Source organism: Hyperolius riggenbachi, chromosome 5 (assembly GCF_040937935.1).
Source record: "Hyperolius riggenbachi isolate aHypRig1 chromosome 5, aHypRig1.pri, whole genome shotgun sequence".
In the NCBI taxonomy this organism is placed as follows: Eukaryota; Metazoa; Chordata; class Amphibia; order Anura; family Hyperoliidae; genus Hyperolius; species Hyperolius riggenbachi.
Genome location: NC_090650.1, coordinates 285,537,658 through 285,555,825, shown reverse-complemented (window position 1 = coordinate 285,555,825; position 18,168 = coordinate 285,537,658). Strand labels below are relative to the sequence as shown.

Sequence of the window (18,168 nt, the reverse complement as noted above, 5' to 3'; positions counted from 1 at the left end):
TATTATACAACGATGCAATGTTAGAAAAAACACTATATACCTGAAAATAAAAGTATGAGAATATTTTCTTTGCTGCTAATCTTCTAGTAATTATTCATAGTACACAACCAATTCACTATATCATATATTTTTTTTTCGCTTCAGTGTCTCTTTAAGTGTAAAGTAAACAGAAAGCTTAGTACATGTGCTCATCGTCATATCCAGAGGTTGTCTTTTGTATGAGTGTTAGCATCATTGCTGCAGAGATTAAAGGGGTCGGTGGTGTGTGTGTGTGTGTGTGTGTGTGTGTGTGTGTGTGTGGGGGGGGGTCATTTTGTTAGTGCTAAGACCATACACCACACACAACATCAAATTGGTGTGCATGGCTGTCGTCCCAGAAGGTAAAGATGATGCAGAAGAAAGCCCGCAAACAGTTTACTGAAATAACATGGATTACTGGAACCATGTCCTGTGGTTTGATGTGACCAAGATAAATGTATTTAGTTTAGATGGTGTCAAGCTTGTGTGGTGGTTACCAGGTGAGGAGTACATAGACAAGTGTGTCTTGCCTACAGTCAAGCCTGCTGGTAGGAGTGTCATGGTTTGGGGCTGCATGAGTGATGTTTCCACTGGAGAGCTACAGTTCATTTATGGAACCATGAATGTCAACATGTACTGTGACATACTGAGACAGGGCATAAAAACGATAGTTGCTCAGTCAGGCTACTAACCATTATATGAAGGGCTCACAAGGCTGGGCAGGTACACAGAGCAAAACTCACAGATAGCTAGAGGCTAACGCAGCACCCTACTCTAATGGTGGATGCACCTGCGTCCTACACAAACAATGAGTAATTGCATACTATAATTAACATAGTAACTGTTAATTAACATAGTAGTGGTCGCGCTAATGAAGTATTGCAGTCACTATACTTCACAGCAGCACCTGGCATTTAAAGGAGCGTACTTTGCTGTGTAAGCAGCATGCATAACTAAGGAAGGCATGCTACGCCTTGGATCTGTTGCTAATTCCACATGTGATTTGCCTATTACAAATTCTCTGTGCTGGCTCATAAGCATATTAGTGAGATATTTTGCTCATCTTACATGTGCAGAAATGTGATCATGCTGCAATGCAAATTGAAACATTATTAGAGAGCTTTCATGTGTTATACAGTCTCTTGCAAAAGTATTCGGCCCCCTTGAAGTTTTCCACATTTTGTCACATTACTGCCACAAACATGAATCAATTTTATTGGAGTTCCACATGAAAGACCAATACAAAGTGGTGTACACATGAGAAGTGAAACGAAAATCATACATAATTCCAAACATTTTTTACAAATCAATAACTGCAAAGTGGGGTGTGCATAATTATTCAGCCCCCTTTGGACTGAGTGTAGTCAGTTGCTCATAGACATTGCCTGATGAGTGCTAATGACTAAATAGAGTGCACCTGTGTGTAATCTAATGTCAGTACAAATACAGCTACTCTGTGATGACCTCAGAGGTTGTGTAAGAAAACATTGGGAGCAACAACACCATGAAGTCCAAAGAACACACCAGACAGGTCAGGGATAAAGTTAATGAGAACTTTAAAGCAGGCTTAGACTACAAAAAGATTTCCAAAGCCTTGAACATCCCACGGAGCACTGTTCAAACGATCATTCAAAAATGGAAGGAGTATGGCACAACTGTAAACCTACCAAGACAAGGCCGTCCACCTAAACTCACAGGCCGAACAAGGAGAGCACTGATTAGAAATTCAGTCAAGAGGCCCATGGTGACTCTGGACGAACTGCAGAGATCTACAGCTCAGGTGGGGGAATCTGTGCATAGGACAACTATTAGTCGTGCACTGCACAAAGTTGGCCTTTATGGAAGAGTGGCAAGAAAAAGGCCATTGTTAACATAAAAGCATAAGAAGTCCCATTTGCAGTTTGCCACAAGCCATGTGGAGGACACAGCAAACATGTGGAAGAAGGTGCTCTGGTCAGATGAGACCAAAACTGAACTTTTTGGCCAAAATGCAAAACGCTATGTGTGGCCGAAAACTAACACTGCACATCACTCTGAACACACCATCCCCACTGCCATATATGGGGATGGCAGCATCATGCTCTGGGGGTGCTTCTCTTCAGCAGGGACAGGGAAGCTGGTCAGAGTTGATGGCAAGATGGATGGAGCCAGATACAGGGCAATCTTGGAAGAAAACCTCTTGGAGTCTGCAAAAGACTTGAGACTGGGGCGGAGGTTCAGCTTCCAGCAGGACAACAACCCTAAACATAAAGCCTGGGCAACAATGGAATGGTTTAAAACAAAACATATCCATGTGTTATAATGGCCCAGTCAAAGTCCAGATCTAAATCCAATCGTAAAATGTGTGGCAAGATCTGAAAACTGCTGTCCATCTAATCTGACTGAGCTGGAGCTGTTTTGCAAAGAAGAATGGGCAAGGATTTCAGTCTCTAGATGTGCAAAGCTGGTAGAAACATACCTTAAAAGACTGGCAGCTGTAATTGCAGAAAAAGGTGGTTCTACAAAGTATTGACTCAGGGGGGCTGAATAATTACGCACACCCCACTTTGCAGTTATTTATATGTAAAACATGTTTGGAATCATGTATGATTTTCGTTCCACTTCTCACGTGTACACCACTTTGTATTGGTCTTTCACATGAAATTCCAATAAAATTGATTCATGTTTGTGGCAGTAATGAGACAAAATGTGGAAAACTTCAAAGGGGCCGAATACTTTTGCAAGCCACTGTACATTTGCTTAAAGCACACCTGAAGTGACATGTGACCTGATGAGATTAACATAAATACATTCATTTATAGCTCTACTAAGAAATTGTCCAAAGTCCCTTTCTCTTTTCCAGTACAGCAAATGTTAAAAAATTAGAGTTGTTCTCTATACAAATGAGCTTGTTGAACAGCTTGTTGAATTCAGTTCAGCTACCTGAAATGGAAATAAAAGGTAAAACTGTTTATGTGGTGATAAAAAAGCCACTGATAAGTTTTTACTGCCATAAATTCAAAGGGTCATATTGTATTTTTCGCACCATAAGACCCAACTTTAGTGGACAACAAATAGGGAGAAAAATATACTAAACCTGGTGCGTCCATGGTGCAGGGGTGTCTTGTGCAGCTTCTCCCCCCCAAGCTGTGTCCCCCTCCTAAGCTACAAAAATGAAAATGCCTCTTTCCGTACATTAGACTTGTGTTAGTTTTGGAATTGGCTCTGCTTTCCAAACTATGGAGCCCTCTGCATATATTTTCATAAGAGCTGTCTTCAAGTAGCCTGGAGGAGAGCTTAGTACTATGTTTTGGGATCATTTGGCAATGTTGTGCTTTATTTACAAAGTTGTCCGTGTCACTCTGCTGTGTAGATGCAGCTGTAATGCTGGGGGGGTCATACTTTCTGACCACCCAGCGCAACAAGGCTAAGAGCTGGATAATGGAAGAGGTTACACAGGCTGCCCAGAGCAACTGCAGCTCTGGGCTTCCGATATCGTTACGAATAAAACACAATGGCAGTGCAGTGCGATGTTGCGCTGCCTTAGTTCGCACTGTGCTGCCTCAGCGATAGCAAGTAGTCAGACAGGTACAAGACAGGACTATAGATTGGAACGTAACTAGTAGCAACCGCAGCTCACAGTCACGTCCACAAAAGCAGAGCAAGCTGGCTAACAACAGTCACCAGCAAGCATCCACCCAGGCAAGACTACAGGATAGAACGTAACTAATAGCAACTGCAGCCTATAGTTACGTTCCCAGAAACTAGAGTAGCAGGAATACTACCAGTCACTAACGTGGTGATGGCAGAATCCAAGCTATCTGGATAATGGACTTCACTGACCCACTGCAGATGCCGCAAACGTCCATCAAGCATGGAACTAGGCAATACACAATGATAAGAAAAATAACAAACAGCTCAACTAACGGATAAATATATATTAGCAAGTCTGCATATATATTTATCAAGAACTAGCTAAAGCACAAGTAATAAGGTCGCATAGAACTAAAATAACAGAACTATACAGAGTAACAAGGTGCCCAGTAGATCAGCTGTGACGTAACAAGGTGCCCAGTATACCACTATGACGGGCGGGGTATGAAATGGGAGGCAGACCTTTATGCTGGCATCAGCCAATGGATGCAGGTATGCAAATCTCCACACAGCTGAATGGTAATCACTCGATCCTGAGCTGGTTTGATTACCATTTGCTAGCTGGCTGTGAATGCAAAGGACCCCTATAAGAAATACATGCAGAATTATGTAACAACATGCCTGCAGGAAATCCAGGCCTATCTGGCCGCAGCTTAGCTGCAACAAGCAATTGGTGGAATGATGACAGCATCCTGAGCTGCCCAGAACTGCAGAGCGATTGCAAATGACAATGAGACCCATTGCAAATGCACAACCGAATGCAAGCAGATAAGCCAGAACTTTCCGTTTGCAGCTCCACTGCAACGGACAGAATACGCTACAGGAGGGATCCTTACAGCAGCTATGTGATTGGGATGCTGGCAGTGGTCGGCTGCACAGGGGTGAGGTGCCTGCTATGTGCATTAAAGGTGAAACATGTTTCGTGGCCAGCAAGTCAGATAATGTTACAATGTCACAATGTTAGGGCAAATAAATCTGCCCAGTCCCCATGGCAACTGCGCAGTGCACAGCAGAAAACCTTACCTCTCCATGCTCCGAGTCATCTGTCTCCAGCTGGAGAGGTAATTGCTTCCGCTGTTCACTCTGCAGCAGCTGCGGGGACATGGGCAGATTAATTTGCCCTATGCAGTTGCTGCAGGGATTTCCTTAGTGGGTGGGACAAGACACCTGGTGCTGGGCCTAATGTATTATTCGGTTCATAATACATGCTGACCTTTTCCCCTACTTTTGGGGGAGAAAAGGGGTGTCTTTATGGCGCAAAAAATACAGTAACTTCTGTTTGTTTTTCAGCTCAGCAAGGCATATTTGTCAAGTCTGCTGTTAAGAATCAAGGCATAAAATGAAGCACTTATGAGATTCAGTTCTATGATTTATTAACATTTAGGGCTGGTTCACACGACTGCTTGTCAAACTCTTTTCTGCTACGGAAACTGCTGATAGTGGACACTGCCATTTCTCATATTAATAGTGCAATAACAACAACAAAAATTATTATTATTATTATTAAGTATTTATATAGCGGCAAAAACTTCCCCAGCGCTGTACATACTACAGACTATATTGTCTTGTCACTTAACTGTCCCTCAGAGGGGCTCACAACCTAATCCCTACCATAGTCATATGTTTCTGTAGTGTATGTATTGTAGTCCATGGCAATTAACTTATCTGTATGTTATCTGTATGTTTTGGGATGTGGGAGGGAACAGGGAGAACATACAAAATCCGTGCAGATAGTGCCCTGGCTGGGATTCAAACTGGGGACACAGCACTGCAAGACAAGAGTGCTAACTACTACACCACCGGGCTGCCCTGTTGTATTAAAGAATACGTTTAATAAAGGAATGCAAAGAAATGTATCTTCCCATTAGCACCTGTGACTGTCTATCCTGCTCTGTTCTGGGTTCACATCTTTACTAGTAATTTGCTTCAGTGAGAATAGTATGACATGCTGGAAGTGGACATGCATTGCAGGAACTGTAGGGAGTCTCTTTGACCTCAGTCTTGTCCATTCAGAGACTTGCTGTTTTATGCCATCAATTACATGCCCTTCCATTAGAAAGTAAAGCTGCTATTTTGCTATCATTCTTTCGCACAAAGGTGTAACCTTGTATTGTAACACATGCTGTGAAAATGGCACAGATTACTCCTATTTATATAACAACCCAAACACTGGTATCTAATTGCACATATTAAGTCATCCTTTATCCTCTGGTTGGCCAGATACCTTGTCATGCACATCTGCTGTGCTTCTACATACCTTTAACAGGAGATCTTTTAACTTCCTACAACCATTTTCCACACACTGGGTTGTACTGTTGAAACAGAAGGTTTGAGCACTGCAATGGAGCTGTCTTCCAATAATTCTTGAATGCCACCTGCTGGCCTGTAGTCAACATAGTCACTAAAGACATTAGTGTAGACAAAGCAGCAGCTTCTAGAGAACAAATGTCCATCCATAGGCTCGCTACATTCTTCCTTTAGAATGTTTACCTGCTCAGAAATATGACATGGAATTTATTTAGTTTTGCTCCTTTTAGTATGTGCTATTTCCAGTGTCATTGCTTAGTGTAAGCATTATGCCCAGGAATATTTCTGCTGAGCTTTCCACACTGACAATGCTATGGGCTTCCGAACCATTTCTTCTTCCTGTTTGTAGCTATTCATCCTTGTGCATTGAATTATAAGTCTCTGCATGCTGTAGATTTGTCTGTGGATTATTTTGTGAGCATATTATTTCTAGCAGGTAATCAAAAATATTATCAACACAAACTGTTTTAACCATTTTTTATAAATCTAATCGTGACCATACATGGTACAATTATTTCATTTTTTTCGATTAGATGATTTTGTTCAATTAATCCATTAGATCAAATATAAAGATTTTTCCAACATGTCAGATCAGATTTTTATAAAAAAAAAAAAAAAGGATAATCGTTTGTTTTTCTTGTTTAAAATAAAAAGATTATTTTTGATTTACATTCGATTTGATCGTTTTGGTTGAATAAATGGGAACATTTTGCAATTGGCAGGCAATGCGTTTTTCCCCCTCAATAAAATTAATCATAGGCCAAATCTAGCTTTGTAAGTTAATTTTCTTTCCCACACGGACATGAAATTGTATATTTGAAATCTGCATGTCGTTTGAGATTAGCAGATGCAGATATAATCCGCAGTGACCAGCAGAAACTGCCAATAAGTGTCAATCATTTTGATTGGGTGTCTGTCTTATGTAATAGCGGGTGAGTATTATTGTCATGAAACATCAGTGGCATCATCTGCACAGCTCTGTAACATTATCCTCGGTGACACCCGGAACAAATAAGCCTGCTTCTGAGCTTTTCGTAAAGAACAGATGACACCGACAAAGATGATCAGTGCAGATTTTGTTGTCTTCCTAAACCACTTAGAATGATCAGACAATTAAATTTTCAACACATCCTTTAATAATAGCCGCCTTGCAATACCTGTAACCCACAGGTTAGGTTTCCTGTGGTTTCATACTCATAAGTGGTGCAGTATTTTTTTCGTGTCAGCCTTCATGCTGTGAAACATTCATTTCCATCTTATGTGATCAAGTAAATTTATTAGCAGCAGTGAGGTAAGTGTAATTTTCAATAAATGGTGACTCGCTGATTTATATCAAAAGATCCATACAGCAGTAAACAATACCATTTACATTTAATTAGTTTTATTGAACCAGGGGCCATTTTATCTGTAATGAACCACATGTTATGATTAAGGATGTATTTTAATGATCTCTAAGTTGGGTGAACAAATGTTGCCCTTGACCTAATGGAGGAGGTTTCCCTGTCTTATTGATAACCTCCCAGTCATTTCTGTATTATGATACTGACATGTAAAGAAAAACATCCCCATTATCATGTCGTCTCCTAGTCATTTTCTGACTAATGTAGATGAATGAAATCCATCTCCCTGAGACTGGTTTTGCATATGTCACCCCCAGAGGAACTATGCCAGAGATCTGCGCCTATAAGCAGACCACAGTAGCGGTTCCATGCCTTTAGCAGCAGCACCTTGCACTGCACTTGTTAGTTCCTGTGTTTGTCTTGCTGCTTTTTAGGGCCCATTCATGCTTTGCTGAAAATCGCTAGCGATTTGAAAAACGTGTGCACAATGAAAGTGTATGGAAGTGTTCTCATCTAAGCGTTTAGCGATTTGCTGAAACGCAAACGCGTTGCATGCAGCGTTTTCTGAACTATTCTGGAGCGATTAGCGATTCAATAAAAGTATTTGAATTGAACTAGAAATCGCAAAACGCTAATCGCTGGAAAAACGCTCTCTATACAGTGAAAACTCGCTAGGAAAAAACGCCAGAAAAACGCTCAGCGTTTTGTGTTAGCGTTTAGCGATTTCTAGTGTGAATGAGCCCTTAGGGTTTTTTTGGGGGGGTGGAGGGGGTTTACACAAAGGATTTGAGACCTTTGATGGTGAATGTTAAGTGTGAATCATCATACAAAATGTCAATAAATGTGTTCACAGAATGCAATGTTATTCCTGCCGCAGTAATAAGAAAAGAGTAATATGGTTGTATTTAAAGAAAAAAAATGTCCTTTTTTGTTAATGTATACTAACCTCCCTGGCGGCATGATTATTTCCGGATTTTAGTGTCTAAAAGCGCAATTTTATCACAAGCCTTTAGACCCTAAAAGCAGGAAAAACTTATACTGCAACAAGATCTGCGGCAGCCCCTGCACTTACCTCCTTGGTATCCAGCACTGCAATTCTTCCTCTGTTATCCAGATGGCACTGTACACCTATAGTGAGATCGATGTCTGTCATCATGACGACAAACTGTGATCTCATCTGAGGATTCCAGAGCCTCCAAGGACGGGAAGAAGAATGTCTGTCAGCTTCTGGATCCCGGGGGAAGGGGAGTTGAAACACCCACTGCACTGCACTGTCTCTGCATAGCTTCTGGCAGCTACCCCGAATTAGGCTCGGGATTACCACTCCTGGCTTCTTTTTTCCACCCCGAGTCTCTCTCGGAGGTACTGCCAATAAGGTTAATCTAACCATATTGTATAAAGTATCAAGAAAACAGCTTACTCTTTTCCCCTTTTTTTTCATGGGCATCCTTGGACATACCTAATATGCATAGAATGAGTTGAATCTTATGTTTCAGGATTATGACATATACAGTATAACAAAAGTGAGTCACATCTTTGTAAATATTTCATGATATGCTTTCATTGGACAACACTGAAGATATGACACTTTGATACAATGTAAAGTATTCAATGTGCAGCTTGTATAATAGTGTAAATTTGCTCTCCCATAAAAATAACTCAACACACAGCCATTGAGGGCCTGAGCCCACTAATGCAGTTGTGTTCCCTTGTTTAGTTACACACCAACGTTAGAGATGCTGAACAGCAGACAGAAACGGATGCAACTGCGTTAGTGGGCTCAGGCCCTAATGTCTAATCCGTTGGTATCAAAAGTGAGTACCCCCCACGTGGAGAATGTCAAAATGTTGCCCAAAGTGTCAATATTTTGTGTGGCCACAATTATTTTCCAGCACTGCCTTAACTCTCTTGGGCATGGAGTTCAGTAGAGATTCACAGGCTACCGCTGGAATCCTCTTCCTCTCCTCCATGACAAAGTTGGTGGATGTTAGTGACCTTCTTCTCCTACACCTTCCATTTGAGGAGGCCTACAGATGCTTGATAGAGTTTAGGTCTGGCAACATGCTTGGTCTGTCCAGCACCTTTACCTTTGGTTTCCTTTGCAAGGCAGTGGTCGTCTTTGGCCCAGTTTCCAAAGGGAGAGATTATGCTCTGCTTCAGTATGTTCCAGTATATGTTGGCATTTATGGTTCCCTCAATGAACTGTAGCTCCTCAGTGCTGACAGTACTCATGTAGCCCAAAACCATGACACTCCCACCACCATACCTCACTGTAGCCAAGACACACTTGTCTTTGTTCTCCTCACCTGTTTGCTGCCACACACACTTGACACAAGCTGATGAGTCTATCTTGGTCTCATCAGACTACAGGACATGTTTTACAGCAATCCAAGTCTTTAGCCTGCTTGTCTTCAGCAAACTGTTTGCAGGCATTCTTGTCCTGCATCATCTTTTAAATAGGATTCCTTTTAGGAAGACTGCCATGCAGATCAATTTGATTAAATGCAGCGCACATGGTCTGAGCACTGAAAGGCTTCCCCCCTTCAACCTCTGCAGTAATGCTGCCAGCACTCATACATCTAATTGCAAAAGACCACTTCTGGATTTGATGCTGAGCATGTGCACTCATGGTTGACCATGGCGAGGCCTGTCCTGAGTGGAACCTGTCCTGTTAAACCATTGTATGTCTTGCCCATTGTGCTGCAGTTCCGTTTTATTGTGTTGGCAATCTTCTTAAAGGGAACCTTAAAGAGACACTGAAGCGAAAAAAAAAATATGATATTATGATTTGTATGTGTAGTACAGCTAAGAAATAAAACATTAAGATCAGATACATCAGTCTAATTGTTTCCAGTACAGGAAGAGTTGAGAAACTCCAGTTGTTATCTCTATGCAAACAAGCCATTAAGCTCTCCGACTAAGTTAGTCGTGGAGAGGGCTGTTATCTGACTTTTATTATCTCAACTGTAAGTGAACTGTTTACTTTTTCTCTGCTAGAGGAGAGGTCATTACTTCACAGACTGCTCTGAAAGAATCATTTTGAATGCTGAGTGTTGTGTAATCTGCACATATTATAGAATAATGCAATGTTAGAAAAAACACTATATACCTGAAAATAAAAGTATGAGAATATTTTCTTTGCTGCTAATCTTCTAGTAATTATTCATAGTACACAACCAATTCACTATATCATATTTTTTTTTTCGCTTCAGTGTCTCTTTAACTCTAGAAAAAAAAGGAGTTTTACTTACCTGGGGCATCTACCAGCTCCCTGCAGCCATCCTGTACCCTCGCAGTCACTTATGGCTCCTCTGGTCCCCCGCCGCCAGCTAGTTTCATTTTTGTCAACTCTGAGTCGGCGGGCCGCCATGCGTACCTTTACACACATTCCCACTGGTGCAGGAAACTATTGCGGATATTAACACATACATTTTTACACGTTACTGGTGCAACGCGTACATTTTTACGCATTGCACTTGCGCATTCTGGTGGCATGATTTTTTCCTGATTTTAGGGTCTGAAACATGCTGAAAAGATCCTAAAATCTGGAAATAATCATACCGCCAGGGAAGTTAATGGCTGTGTGTTGAGTTATTTTGATAGGACAACATTGTGTTTTTACTTTTATTTAAGGTACAGTATACAAATACAAAGTCTAATCTATGAACCTCTTTAATAATGGAACCAGCTATTATAACAGGCAATTAATCAGTTCTCCTGTACCCAGTTATTGCCATTTTATCAATTTCTCTTATTTTGAAAATAAAAATGTGTGGCTATTTAGAAATACTTTCTAGACTTATGTGCTTTATGTCCTTGAGTTATTTTGATAGAACAACAAATATACTTTGTTATGCAATCCATATTCTTATTGTGTGCTAACTTTTATTTAAGGTACAAAAATACAAAGTATAAACTATGAACCTCTTTAATAATGGAACCAGCTATTATAACAGACAATGAATCAGTTTTCCTCGACCCAGTTATTGCCTTTTTATTAATTTCTCTTATTTCTAAAATTAAAATGTGGGGCTATTTAGAAATACTTTTTAGACTTATTATGTGCTTTGTCCTGCAACATTCCTTTTTCAAAAATAATAAGGTAATAAGGAATTTGTAATTTCACTTACCGTATTTGTTGAAATAATCAAATGGATTATTACATAGTTAGACTGAATAGCCAGTTTTACACCAGAGGTGAGTGGTTTCCTGGTGTGGAGGCTGAGCTTTCAGTAACCTGGTCTTTCATTTTCAGTACGAGCTGTTTAGGTAAAATGCTTAGTGCGGAATGGCTGAAGCCTGGACAACTGTTTTTATTGTATGTGTGTGGTATTGGATTCTGCTCTACCTCTTTTCTTAGAGACTCTTATTTTCACTTCACAACAAAGCACATAATAGTCTGGATTATCTCAATTGTAGGTGATAACTGATGGAGAAGAAGTGAATGATGAAGATATAGGACACCCACATGTGTATTAGTTTCATATGAATTATTTCTTGTGGTCTTGATGAAAACTAAATAGAAAGGACAAAGTGTGATGAATGGGCATCGTGTGAAAGATTACAACAAATAGCAAACAGTTTAAGATGTGAACAGATATAGAATAATGACATCTGTGTCCCCCTGCTATTCTTTAGATTGCCTCTTTTATAATTTAGAGTTACCTATGTTTTGGTACCTTTGAAGCTCTTTGTACACTACATGGTTGTAGGCCCTTATAAAGGCATGACATTGTATATTGGATTTATGAAGCATGGACTGCATTACCTAGTCCACTTCAGATAATCCATTGTTTCCTAGGTAGAGTACAATGTGCCACTGGAGTGACACAGCATCAGTTGCAGTTCATTTCAGGTCTCAGGACTTTAGTTCAGAAATGTTTTGTGTGAGAGTGTGATTACATTGCTCTGCAGTTTTCTTTACCAATCAAAATAGGCGTAGTGATCATATTGGTTAGGTAATGCATTATATGCATACAATTAATATTGATTCATTTTTGGGGGGCGGGGGGGGGGGGGAGGGTAACTATGTTTCTGTTCTGCTTGGATATGTGATACGGTACAGGATGTGGCAAAGGTACACCACCACTTTCACAGTGCCATTGGGAAGGTAAAAGTTAAGTGGAACCTTTTGAAATTCTGGGAGACTTTACAGCCTTCTCAAAAATGCCAGGAAACCGTTTTTAATGCAAATAAAATTAAATTTAGAAAACAGAAAAAAACTCAAAGTATCATAAAGATTAAAAAGAAAGCAAGTCATTAATTTGCAGAAAACCAAAAAAAATAACATTGCAAGGTAGTTTTTACAGAAAAGTCACTGTAGAAATCAGTATGTAATAAGAGTACAAACGTACGTACCCCTCTCCAATTAAATGTCCTTTTCAAACAAGTAATGGTTACCGGCCACCATGCTACAGAAGAGAGCAGAAAGAAAGGTCTCCTCGGCAACCATATTAAAAAATCAACTCAGCATTCAAATTAGACAGTCACGGTTCCCTGGCATGGGAAACAGAACAGAAACATGCTGTTAGAGATGATGAGGTAGAGTACACACCATAACCAAGAGAAGTAGAGAATAACTAAATAAATACAAGTTAGCTAAGGAATAGTAATAGCTAATATTACATTTTTTTAAAGTAAGGTACTTGATAAAGTTTATGGGCAGTAAAAACATCTTTTAAACCAGCCTGAGGTGGGTTAAAAAAAAAAAAGTAGGCTACCTGATCCGGGGGGATGAGCGGATCAGGTAGCCGAAAAAATGCCGCTCCTGTGGGCCGCGCTGGCCCACTTTTACTTTGTGACCTACAGGTCACAACGCAGCACGGAGAGACTCTGTGTCTTTCACAGCGTGCAGGGAGGTGGGGGAGCGGCAGGGGGCGCGGCCAGGGAGGGAGAGAGAGCTCTGGGAACCCTGCAGAAACGTCCCTGGTGGGCGTTTTGAGCGGGGAATCCCTCTCCCTGTGTTTACCTTTAGAGATAGTACAAATATTGTCGTTAATCTCAGAGGGCTATAGCGCGGCGGGGGGGGGGGGGGGGGGTTAGAGAACGGCAGTGTGGGGACACAGAGGCATGTCATGAGGCAGAGAACATGCCTCTGTGTCCCATCTGCCCACCTCGGGTTCTCTTTAATGCCTGGTACACACCATGTAATTTCCCATCTGATAGACAGGTCGAATTGATTATTTCCAACTGGTCCGATCTGATTTCCGATCATTTTTCTGATCAATTTTGTATAGAAGTGATAAAAAAAATCCATCAGAAAAAGTATGAAAAAAATCAGATCGGACCTGTCGGAAATAATCGATTGGACCTGTCTATTTGACGGGAAATTGACCAAAAGTGACATCCTACAGCTCTGCATAGACTCAGTTTTTTCTAATTAAGCAGAATAGGAAGGACAATAATAGTGTATACAACGTAACCTAAAGATCACCAGGTCAACAGGTCAACAATCGGTATCTAACTGATGTCAGTTGTTTACCTGGATACTGGTGTACACACTCAATATTCCATCAGATGTCAGCAGACATATGATGCAATGTTAATATGAGCACTGTTACTGGTAGCTTTTGTTTTTCTCGGTGCAATAAATTGCCATGGGAACATTGCTCAAGGGCCACATCTACCCACTTTCTTATGCAGCCTCGCACCCACCCACATCTGTCTGATAGACGATGACCTTTCCCAATCAATATTTAATATAACAGTCAAACATCGATCAGGACGACCTAAGTCTTCAATTGTTTTTCCTTAGTGTTTCTGTTTATGAAATCTATCACATCTTATCAATGAAATGCCCTTCAAGCCACCAGCAAGCCAGAAAACACCCACGACCGTCTTCTGCACAGTTGTCCAGACCTCTCAGTGTTGCTTATCAGCTGTGGAACACTGCTGTGTGATCTTCCTGTGCTCCCCTTGACAATATATTCAGTGTAAAGCTGTGTAAATAATACAATGTAATATTTACTTTATTATGCACAGAGAAAGAAGAATGGCAGCGCATCTTAGACCAAGCTGCACCTGACTGACACTGGCTGCAAAAGGACTGCCAAACCTCTTAAAGTCACAATGGGGATCATTACAGCTTAAACAAACGGGTGTTAAAAACAAATGCAACCCACTACTACAACTTATGAAAGGGGACCCCTCACCTTAGGCTTTTTAGGAGAGACATCAGTTCCACACACTGCAAAGCACAATAGCAGGGATGAGCAGCCTTCTCTCAGGTCCCCCCCTTACTCTAAGTTAAAAGTGCATGCAACTGTGACCCGTAATATTAATTTGCCCTAGCCCAGTGATCTGCAAACTTGTCTCTCCAGCTGTTAAGTCCCACAATGCATTTGCCTTTATGAATCATGACTGTGGCTGTCAAGACTCCTGAAATGCCTTATGGGACTTGTAGTTCCTTAAAGGGACTCAGACGAGTCTTAAGCTAGTTTTTTTACTTACCCAGGGCTTCTGTAATGATTGGTGTCAACAAGCACAGATTCTGATTATTGGTGATCTCCAGTATCACCAATAATGCAGATACTATACCTGATTATATGGTGATCTGCAGAATCACCAATAATGCAAGTATAGCGCGACACAGCACAATCGTAAGCAAGAGGGTGCTTGATACAATCGAGTATCTCTATAGGGCACAGAGATACCACCTCCAGGCAAGCTGGAACAGCAGACAACAATAATATATAGTGTAAATACAAGTCTGTGGAAAAATCCACCACACAGTAATTCCTCAGAGGTGTGGCAAGCCTCTGATAGAACCCTACAGTGGGAGACGTTCCACTGAAGGGAGAAAGGTCAGACAAAATGAGGTTCGGCAACAGATCAGGCGTCAGCAGTACAGAAACGTGAGACAAGAGAATAGTCGGAAACCAAGCCAATAGTCGGTAACGGTACAGGTTGGCGAAGTACAGAATCGGGAAGCAGAAGAGTAGTTAAGACAGGCACAGAATCATACACGATAAATCAAGACAGTATAATATGTGTATATATTGGCAATAAACCAATATATAACACAATCTCAATACAAGGCAGACTAGGTCTGAGTGCTGACACAGGGTATCGCAAACACAGACGAAGTGTGACTGAAAAGCACTTCCTTATATACTGCCTGGGAGAGAAGTCTCCACCCCAGGCAGCAACCAATTAGAGCAGGCTAAAATGTCAGCTGACCTCCAGGTCAGCTGACACGCTTTCTAAGAGTAGTAAGGTGTGTCTGTCGTGCGCGCATGCCCCCTAGAGGCAAGATGACAGAGCCCTGGTGAGCAGCATGCTGGTGAGTTTGGAGCAGAGTGCTCGGACGGGTTTGCGCAGCGGATGCGGACGAATTTCCGCATCCCGCGTTGGAAGGTCCGCTTGCCGGACTGGATGCGACCATATTTTCGCAATCCATCCGGCGTTGCGGATTTTTCGTTACAGCTTCCTTTAGCCCCATAAGCACAGATGCGTCCCTCGCCGTCCACCTGCTCTCTCTCGTTCAGCCCACAGTGAGCCCCAGTAACGGGCTCAGTCGAAGCCAGTCAGGGTCTTCTGTGCATGCGCGGACCTACTGCGTAGGCGCAGTAGACCCAGAGTGACGTCACTGAGCCTGTTACCAGGGCTCACCGCGGCTGAACAGGAGATCTCAGGAGGATGGCGAGGGATGCAGCCATGCTTATGGGGCTGGAGGAAGCCCCGGGTAAGTAAAAAAAAAACTAGCTTAAGACTCGTTTCTGAGTCTCTTCAACAGCTGGAGAGACAAGTTTGCAGATCACTGCCCTAGCCAATAACAGGGAATAATACAGCCACATGATCTGTTCATCAGTGTACTGTGTGTATGTAAATAATGAAATGGTCCTGCCAATAGCAGTCTGGGTGTGCTGCCAAGTGGTGCTCTCTGTTCAGCAGTGTGCTGTATGTTAGACTATGAACAGGCTGGCAGAGTGACAGAAAATGTGACTGACAACGTGAGATTCAAGTGCCCCTTCCTCAGAGTACCAGTGTAGCCTCAGTCACTAAACAGGCTTATATCTTCTCAGACCATGTCACACCCCAAGGGTAATGACTGGCACAGGTACTGAGTCACCCTAACAAACTCATTCTTCACACTGAAACAGACAAATAAGGGGTGAAGCATAAAGTGTAGATAAAGAATATAAAAAAAAAATTGGCATTTAATTATACATCTCACAAGGAAAATTCGAAACAATGGGAGACTTTAGTGAGCCTTTCTGTAAAATACCATTTGTGGAACAGATTTAGGTAAACCATCTAACAGCTTAGTAATCTAAGTGCTCAAATGTCATCTTTTTGGGTGAAATTAGGCTTCTGCAGCTAAAATACCAACCTTTAAAGTTTAGTCACATGACCAGTTGCTGCTATACAGAGGAACAGTCACATTCAGGCAATGTGGGTTGGGTTGCTTGCATCATCTTACTGTTCAGCTTGTAAAAGGGAAGGCACAGATTGAGTCTCATTGAGAAGACTGCAGCATATAGCAGTGAAAGCTTATCATACAGGAGGTAGCCACATCTGGGCTGCTGACCACATATACTTTCATAATGATAGAACATATAAAACAGGCTATGCTGCTGTGTACTTGCATAGATCTAGGAGGATATGTATGTCTAGATGTGGGCTTTAAAATAAATATGTTCCTGTCGAGATTCTTCACTTTACATAGGTTAAGATACAACGCTGAACTTTGCCACTCAATGGCCAGCCAGTCTACCAGTAATATAAAATATTTACTTGCATGAAGATATTGCATAATGTACTCCGTGTGGAGTTGATAACATTTGTATGTTAACATTGCATTCTCTGCTGAAAAACTAATTAAGAACTATCGTTTTTATGCTGCTTTCAAACACTGAGTATTTCAGACAGATAAAAGTACATGAGAGTATTCATCATTGTTGAGGACAAAGATGAATGGAGTCAATATTTTACCAAGACACAGTGACCTTTTCCATGTTGACTCCTTTGTTCTGTAACAAGGCATCAAACTCATATTTTTCTAAGGTTTCCCTTAGGAATTGATGTGTTTTCAAATATCAGATATTAAAGTTACCCATAACACACTGTTTAGTAATACATTTGCTCAGGCTGTCTTTTTGTGCCAAAAAAAAATAATGAAGATTTTGTTTCATGAACAAAGAAAGAAAATCAATGGTATCATATTCAGAAATGAACAAGCTGTTTTTGGTCATGCCTTCTATGACATACTCTTATTTAGTGATAAAGCTGCATTGTTTATTAATTGCAGCTATTCTCCATTGCAGGATCTTTTTTCAATCAATGCTTATGTTTATGCTCAGAAGCCACAACTGGATATTCACAGTTTTGAAGGTAACTTTACACGGGTAAGTAAACGCTTTCTCTAATTTTTCATACACACACAATATGCCCAGGAGACAATATTGCATTGACTGCAAAGCAGGGGAGGACTTGGCACCACACAACAATGTAAACTGCACCTGTTTTTGATCTGCCACCTCAGAAATTAATACAAAACCTGTCATAGCTTATATTGCAGTCACAAAATGTTTGCCTACCACCTGATGTAACTGAACCACCTGCAACCTTGTAATAATTATATGCTGTCACTTTTGTATGGTTATACTAATGTGTAGGCTACAGCTGCATTTGTATTCTATAGGGATTACTGCCTTGATGACCTTAAAGCAGAACTATAGTCATTCAATTCAGTTCACATGTCAACTGTTTTACCTCCAAAGATATTTCTAATTATTATTAATTATTATTATTTAGCATTTAAATAGCGCCGGCATATTACGCAGCGCTGTACAGTGTATATATATATATATATATATATATATCTTGTCACTAACTGTCCCTCAAAGGAGTTCACAATCTAATCCCTACC

At 41.1% G+C, this 18,168-nt stretch overlaps 1 protein-coding gene across 3 annotated transcripts in view; it reads left to right on the top strand.

The window, feature by feature from the left end:
• ATP9B (ATPase phospholipid transporting 9B (putative)) overlaps positions 1-18,168 on the top strand; it is a 409,962-nt gene that overhangs the window by 154,792 nt on the left and 237,002 nt on the right. For all 3 annotated transcript variants that reach the window (XM_068237042.1, XM_068237043.1, XM_068237044.1), the window contains exon 9: positions 17,564-17,644. In XM_068237042.1, the coding sequence (XP_068093143.1) occupies positions 17,564-17,644 (81 nt within the window). The remainder of the gene's footprint in view (positions 1-17,563; positions 17,645-18,168) is intronic.